This window comes from Myodes glareolus, chromosome 10 (assembly GCF_982192425.1).
Source record: "Myodes glareolus chromosome 10, mMyoGla1.1, whole genome shotgun sequence".
Lineage (NCBI taxonomy): Eukaryota > Metazoa > Chordata > Mammalia > Rodentia > Cricetidae > Myodes > Myodes glareolus.
In genome coordinates, this window is record NC_142035.1 from 27,075,831 (window position 1) to 27,084,108 (window position 8,278).

General features: G+C 54.5%; 1 protein-coding gene across 1 annotated transcript; it reads right to left on the reverse strand.

Moving 5' to 3' along the window:
* Window positions 1-316: 316 nt before the first annotated feature.
* On the reverse strand, window positions 317-6,232 carry Tcf15 (transcription factor 15). Its single transcript, XM_048445646.3, has 2 exons — window positions 5,651-6,232; window positions 317-731 (listed from the first exon to the last, which is right to left on the reverse strand). Exons 1-2 carry the CDS (start codon window positions 6,161-6,163, stop codon window positions 657-659), a joined length of 588 nt encoding a protein of 195 aa, XP_048301603.2. The 5' UTR covers window positions 6,164-6,232; the 3' UTR covers window positions 317-656.
* Between the last annotated feature and the right edge of the window lie 2,046 nt (window positions 6,233-8,278).

The following is an 8,278-nucleotide window of genomic DNA, read 5'->3' on the forward strand; positions in this document are numbered from 1 at the left end:
GAATCACAAAAACCCTGTGACAGGAAGCCTGAAGAGAGCCTGGTGGAGGCAGACTCCACCACATGCCCACTAGCAGCTTCTGAATTTGAACCATGGTTCTATTCCTTACTCAAAAATAAATAAAATGTGGATTTCTTTGGTCACTACCCAAAGGTGTTCATAACACCGAACCAAGGGAAGGCTGGGAGGAAAGTCTGCCTATAGCTTCCTATCCACGGTGAGATGTCTTTGCCACAGCTGTGACAATCTTAAATCCTAGAGAGGGGTCTGCTCCATTGTCCACATCCCTCCCCTTACTTAGCCAGGATACACATCATTTATTTAAAAATACCTTTATTTTAACCCCACCAATTCTCTCATATATCGCATTCACGTGTAGACACACACACACACACACACACACACACACACACACTTCCAAAAATAGTCTTTGGTGTTCTGAACTTTCTGCCTTGTCCCTGATCAGCTAGGCCCGGATGGCTAAATGGGTCCTCGTGGCTCTCCAGGGTGGGCCCTGTGTCCAGGCCATTGTCCTCTGGTCCCTACACAAAGGAGTAGGTTTGGGCTTCTGGAATCTTCTCCCCTGTCCAATGAGGGGTTGGCTCCTGGCCTTTCTCTGGAGTCCTTCTTGAAGCAAACACTGCAGGGACCCAGGCTCATCGCCGAGGCCCTCGGAGGGGGGCTACACCCCTCATTTTCAAGCAGCTGCCCCCAAGGTCACGACGGTTACCCTGCAGGAGAGAAAGAGGGGTCAGGAATGAGTTAGGAACTAACGACGTGCCCAGCAACAGAGGCTTGATAAAGTTCAGCCACACAACAAATTCTCTGTTGAAAAGGCAGAAGAGACTCTGGGCTGTCAGGGAGCCTCATGGGGTGACAGTGTTTAGGGACAACAGCAGGGGCCGAGGGGAGCAAATGCCACTTACGGAGGGAAGTATGTGTGTGAGCATTGCTAAAGGGTGCCCCGGATATCCCCTTTGGGGAGGGGCACCCCTCCTTTACAACAGCTTACTCACCTACTCCTTTCCCACCTGAAGATCTTCTGCCTTAAGAAGTCTAATACATGCTGGGTGTGTCGGCACATGCCTGGAAGCCCAGAGGCATGGAGGCATGCCCATGAGTTTGAGGCCAGCCTGGTCTACATAGTGAGTTCCAAACTGGACAGAACTACATAATAAGACCTTGCCTCAAAAAACAGAAATGAGCCCAGTGGTGGTGGCACATGCCTTTAATCCCAGCACTCGGGAGGCAGAGGCAGGAGAATCTCTGTGAGTTTGAGGCCAGCCTGGTCTACAAGAGCTAGCTCCAGGACAGGCTCCAAAACTACAGAGAGACCCTGTCTCGAAAAACCAAAAAAGCCAAAAAAAAAAACCCCAAAAAAACCACACCCAAAAACAAAAACAAACAACAACAACAAAAAAACCAGAACCTCCAGATTGAATACACACATATATAATATACACATCTATATGTTGGGAGCAGGAGGTGCTGGGGATTGAATTTGGGATCTTACACACGCCAAGTAGGTTCTCTACCACTGAACTACACTCCAAAGACATGCAATTTTCACACAGTGTAAAGCGTATTTTACATTAAGGGGCAAGGAAAACCCCGTGGCAGTTCCAGGTGCTGCCTGTGAAGTAGGTGTGTGTGTGTGTGTGTGTGGCGCATGCCCACCCTCACAATCAGACAGGTTTCTGGCCTCCTTGCCTCCACCCTTGGCACTGGTCTGACAAGAAGATTTCTCTATGATTGCTTCTCACTTGCTACTGTCTGGGACATTCCCTGGAGTAAAGCAAGGAGGGAGGCAAGGTTTGCCTTTGCCTCCCTGTCAGGCCTGGAGCCCACGAAGTGGCAGAAAACAGCATTCTTCCAGCCCTGGGCTGGGGTCCTGCAGGTGCCAATCAGTGCCCCTTCAAGCTAAAGGTGGCAGTCCCTGAAGCCACCAGTCCTTCAGCCTTGCCCCTCACACCAAGATGCTCAGGCTGGCCATAGGTTAGACCTTCACCGAGAGCAAGAGAGCTCACAGTCCTGGTTCTGTCTCCCTGCTTTCTGACAGTATGTAGTTCTGTAGCCTAGGTCGATCTTGAACTCCATCTGCTCCAGCCTTCCTTCATCTGAGGGCTGGGGTTACAAGTCCGTGCCTAGAGGTCCTTCTTTTGAGGATTCCAGTCCGGAGACACCAGCTGTTTAGTAAGAGCTAGGGAGCACCCCACTGCCTGTCAAGCTGCCCCACTTCCAGGCCCCATATAGAAGGGAATATCGCACACAGTAAGTGCTCCGTCGGTTGGGAGTGGCTGAGTTGGTAGTGACCTCAGCTCATCTAGAGACCCAGTGGACCATCTGCAAGATCTGCCTCTGCTGCCTTCTGCCTCTGCCCCAGCCCAGGTTGGGGCAGATCCATCCAGATGTGAGCCCAGCCTCCCTGGAGGCTCTCCGGGCCCAGGGACAGTATGTTCATTCACAGGCAGGGCTATTTTGAGGCCTGAGGCCATGGTCCCAGCAGAGCCTGGGGCTTGGGCTTCTCAGACAGACTCTGGCAGGAGAAGCTGAGAAGGGTGGATGGGGCAGGGAGAGGGAGGCTAGGAGACAGAACCCTCCCCCTCACCCTCACCCTTAGGTCCTCAGAGACAAGGAATACCACACCTCCCACCCTAAGTCTGGAGGTCAATGCAGAGAACTGGGTTCCGTGGGAATGCTGGGACAGTTCACTCTCCTGAACCTCAGTTTCTTCATCTGTGGAATGGACACCCCCCCCCATGTGCAGTGGAACACGAACACAGCTGTGTCCACTGCTAAGAACCCCAGGAAGAGGTTTAATCAGGTCCAGAGTGAGACACTGCTGCTCTAACACGGATGCCCTGCCAGACGGAGCCTCAGTTTCCTCATCTGTAGCAGGGTGCTGCTTTACAGGGTAAACAGGCTAACACAAGTGACACACACCAACAGGTAAAGCGTTTTTTGTGTATATGTGGTACTGGGGATGGAACCGAAGGTCTCGTCTGTGGCAGACAAGTGTTCTATTTCTGAGCTATGGGTCCAGTCTTGTTTTTACTTTTCGAGACAGGGTCTCACTAAGCTGCCCCGCAGGCCTCACACCTGGGATCTTCTGCCTCAGCCTTGGGGTTGCAGTGTGAGTCACCACACCCACCAAGAAGAGCTCAGGACAGAAGAACACAGCGAGTGGCCAATAAACATTCAGAGTATGATGACCAGCATCCTCCAGGGGCACCTCCTGCACCAGCTACTGAACTGGGCACACCAACAATATGGACCAGCTTCACAAAAGAATCCTATCCAGCTCGACTCCCGTTGACAGAAGGAAAAACAAGGCAGAGAGATGAACCCACTTTCCCATCGATACTGCTACCCATAGAGGTAGTCTTAGCTCATCCCCGAACAGGAAGGGGATGCAGGGGACTGTGTCCATGGCGACCCCCAACCCCAGACCATCCAGGATCAGAGCGGTAGGAGTGGCTTAGGAGGGAGTGGGGTCGGGGACCTTGGAGTTTCTTAACCTCAGAACTCAGGAGTGTGCAGGGACTCACTCAAACACCTCGAATGTTCCAGACAAGTCCTGGAGGGGCTAGCACTGGCAAGAATCACCCCTCTGGCCTATTCCCTGAGGAGCCTGTGTGGCTGAGCATGGCTTCTACGACCAAATTTGGTTGGGTTCTTGATCCCACAGACAGATCCCAAACAGAAGTAAGGCTTAGGCCAGTCACTGTGAACCATGGGACAGTCCCCCCAGTGCTGCTGTGGTGGTGGGCACAGCACCTTCTCGGCAGCCTGGAGGCACAGGGTCCCTCCTACTTTCCAGTTAGCCAGGCCAGAGTGTCAATCCTGCCCTACCGCTCCTGGGCACCTCAGGCAAGGCAGCCTTGTCCAAGCGGGTGGGGATGGCCACAGGGCTCCCTCTGCTCCTTAAAGGACCTAAATGAAGAGTGCCCAGCACAGCTGTTGTTGGAAGATTCCTGTCACTGTGACGGTCTCCTCGGCCTTTAACATCTTTCCACTTCTTTCTCTACAGCAGGGGTTCTCTACCAGTGGGTCACAACCCATTGAGGGGGATGACCCTTTCCCAAGGGTAGCGCATCAGACATCCTGCACAATAGACATTTACACTGCAATTCCTAACAGTAGCAAAAGGACAGTTACAAAGTAGCAACGACATGACCTCATGGTTGGAGGGGGGGTCACCACAACAGGAGGAACTGTCTTAAAGGACCTCAGTATTAGGAAGGTTGAGAGCCACCGCTTTAGACCATGACTGCAAACCCCAGGTCCTACCACGCATGCTCTAAAACACCCTTTCCCACCCTTTATCCACAGGCCTGCCTCTTTTAGAGATTTAACACAGCTCTTCAGCCTCACTCTGGGGCTGGGCTTCTCCTGGGCTCTCAAAGTACCACCAAACCATAATATCCTTCTCTTCATCCTCCCTTCTGCTCCTGACGCTGTCCTGACAGCCCTGCCTGGAAGGCGGGAACCACGTCTGCTTCTCTGGGTACATTCTCAGAGCCAGCAGAAGCCAGCTGCTGGGTGGTTAAGGGAAGCTGACCCCAATGGCTATAAAGAAGTGGTGTGTCCAGCTAGCCTTTTATCCCAGGTGCACACCTGAAGACCCAGCTCTGACTTCCCTCCCCAGCCTGGGGCACTGACAGGGACCCTCCAAAGGGTACCTACCAGTCAGGGGTTAAGAAGACTCACTCAGAGAAGCTGAGGCATTTGCAGGCTGGGAAGACATTGGGAATTTGAGCCAGAGGACTGGTCTGAAGCTAGGCCACTGAGGCCTTCCCAGGGTGGAGCGACGAGACCAGTGTGCTGGGCTGAAGGGGACTGAACACAATCCCCACATCTTTGTCTCACTGACTGTGGAAAGTAAGGCAAGACTCTCTGAGCCTCAGTTTCTCCAGATGTAAACAGTAGCTGTTGACTTAAGTCACACTGGCAGGCTTCCCCGCTGTAAGACAAGCCCAGGCTGGAAAGGGTGTGAGCCTGAGGGGTCAAGCAGGCCTGGGCAGTTTTGGCTAGAAGGCCCCAGAGACTTCTGCGGCTCCCCAGTGCCCAGCCAGTCTCTTAACTTAGAGACAAGCAGACAATGGTGTCCCTTCCTAGCCCTACATCCTTCTGGGGCTGGGTACTCTTCAAGGACCCTCTCCTGCACACGTGTTGGGACCTCAGGCTCTGGAGTAGAGATGTCCCCATCTTCTTCTCAGTCTCCTACTGTTGGGTTAATCCTTAGGATCTGGAACAGTTTATTAGGGACGATGTTAGCTCAGAGTGATGCCTGCTACCTAATAAGCCCAGAGCAGCTGCTTCCTGTAAGTGTGTGCAGTGCTCTTATTTGAAGCGTCTCAGGGATAACTGAGGGAACAACCAGCTACTTGCCCATCAGGCAAAGAGGAAGGTCGCAGAGTGGGGCACCTCTCAAGGTACAACTAAGTCAGACCGGAGCTTACTGGGCTCCCCTATACGTTTTCTGTTTGGGGGTTAAGCAAGAGGCTCTGTTCCACTTTAATTCTAGGGCATGAGGCACCGCCACCACCGCTGCTCCGAGTCGCTTCCAAGGGGGTCCCTGACTTCTGGGAGGTCCGTCCCTGCCCCCAACCCTGATGATCTGACTGCAGCAGGCGTGCTGTGCACTCACCCCTTTGCGCTGGTTGCTGAGACAGAAGGTGCAGATGGAGCGCGGCTGACGGCCGTCGGCGGCGGGGACCGCGCTCTTGCCACCGCCCGCCGCGCGGAAACACGGCTGCCCGTCGTCGACCGAGTCTCCCAGCAGCAGCACGTTGGCCAGGTGCGCGATGTAGCTGGACGCCAGACGCAGCGTCTCGATCTTGGACAGCTTTCGGTCCACCGGCTCGGTTGGAATGAGCGTGCGCAGGGCGGTGAAGGCCGTGTTCACGCTCTGTGTGCGGTCCCGCTCGCGTGCATTGGCCGCCTGTCGCTGCCGCACCACCACCACCGGGCCCGCGCCGCTGCTTGCCCGTCGCCCGCCCCCGGGACCCGGGCCGCGCCGCGCCGCCTCCAGCCCTTCGCAGCACCCGAACGACTGGTCCGACGCGTCGCTCTCGCTGCGGTTCTCCTCGTCCTCGCTCAGCAGCCGCACGTCCGGATACAGCACGTGCGCGCCGACCGGGCGCAGCAGCGCGAACGCCATGGGCGCCCGGCCTCCGCGCGCCTAGTTCCCCGAGCCGCCGCCCCCGCAGTGCGCTCCCGCGCGCTCCCACGGACCGGCCGGTCGCCGCCTTATAGTCGGGGGAGGAGCCAATCACGAGGCGGTCCCGGCTTGTCCAAAGAGACGCCCCCCCCGTCCCGCCCCACCACGCCCCGGCCAATGACGATGCGTCTGCTTCTGGGTCCCCCAAGTTGAAAGTGGCCCCGAACTCTTGGCCCTTCCCTAATGTTCTGGGCTTGAGATGGCCAGGGGCTCTGATCTGGACTTCTGGGAGACCGCTGTCAGGTCCCTGTTAGCAAGGCCCGTTTATTCCTTACCATTGTAAGACTATTCCCGTGCTCAAAAGTCGAATCCAGTATCCTAGCAACTCCGGTGTACCGTTAGAACCGCGGCCAGGGGCTTTGAACTAAGTTTCTCAGACTAGGCTATGCTCCATTCAGCAGTTCTAATGTGGCCCAGGAAACTGCATTTTATACGAGCTCACAAGCGTACACAATGATGCTGGAGCTGTCCCAGGGGAGCGAAGACACCTCTCTTGTTGACAAAATTTTTTCTTTTCTTTCCTCGGTACTGGCTGATTTTGTGTCGACTTTCACAAGCTAGAGTCATCAGAGAGGAGAGGGCTTCAGCTGAGGAAATGCCTCCATGAGATCCAACTATAAAAGTATTTTCTCAATTAGTGATCAAAGGGACGGGCAGCCATGGTGGGTGATACCATCCCTGGGCAGGCGGTCCTGGGTTCTATACGAAGGCAGGCGAGCAGGCCAGGGGAAGCAAGTCAGTAAGCAGCTTCCCTCCACCGCCTCTACATCAACTCCTACCTCCGGGATCCTGCCCTATTTGAGTTCCTGTCCTGACTTCCTTCAATGATGAGCAGCAATGTGGAAGTATAAGCCGAATAAACTCTTTCCTCCCCAATTTGCCTTTTGGTCATGGTGTTTCATTGCAGCAATAGAAACCCTGACTAAGATGCCCCCTTCCCAGAAAAAGCTCAAGTTCCATTCAGTCACTTAATTATTTGGCAGGGCTCTACTATATGTCAGGCATGGTTTTAGTTGGAAGATAAAGATCAGAACAAAGTCAACTTTGTCTTTTCAATCCCTGAAGACTGGTGGAGTCAACAGGACAGCTAAAGTTGCAGGACAGTGCCCACGGTGCCGATCTGACCACGCTACTCTTGGAATCCCCTGTCAGTGTCGCCCCTCCCACTTCTTTCAGAATTTCAGGCTGCAGCCTGGGTGTTCTCTTCAGAGGACCTGGGAAGAATAACTGAGTAGATGATGGCCACCGGGGTCCTCGTGTCAGGCATACCTGCTTCCCAGTGTCATCCCAGAACTGATAAAAATCAGCATCCACTTGGCCTTGAAAATACCGTCATTTTCCTCTCAAAGGTTGACTAGAACTGCAGAGAGCGCAAGGCTTCTAGGAACTTCTTGGTTTTCTGAAAGACCCCTTTCCCGCTCCAAGGGCTGTGTTTCTCCAGCCCCTGATCTAGCCCAGAAGGGGCCCAGGACTGAGCCGCTGGGAGAGGAAACCCTTAAGTCTTCAGAGCCCAAAGTCTGTAGGGATAGTCTGTCCCCACACCTGGTCTCCCCACCCCCATACCATTTGACCGTGACCCAGCCAGGCTGGGCTGTAGTGAGGAGCCTCTTCGGGCCCCTCCCCACGGGGCCCGTGCTCCGGTGCTCCAGCCGCGGCTGCTTCCTGAGACCATGAATTATTACTGACCCGGAGATTTCCTTCCCTGTCTGCGCCTCCTCACTGGGGCTCCCTGCTCCCTTCACTTTCGCTTTCTCCCGGTTTTCCCCCTCCCCTCTGCTTCTGACCCTCCGGAGGCTTGGAATTCCTGTCCAGCCCCCTCCCAATTCCAGATCCAAACTACAGAAGCCTGAGAGGCAGAAGGGGCCCCGCCTCCGAAGACTCATTCATTCAGTTGCTCTTCGGGCAGGTTTGGACACATGGGACCTTGGAAGTAAAATAAAACTATGAATGAGACCGAGTGGCTGGCTGCAGCAGAGGAAAGAGAGCTGTAAACAAAGAATTGTAGGACAATATGATCAGAGCCAGCCAGGGGCTGGCATCAAAGAAATCTGGCTT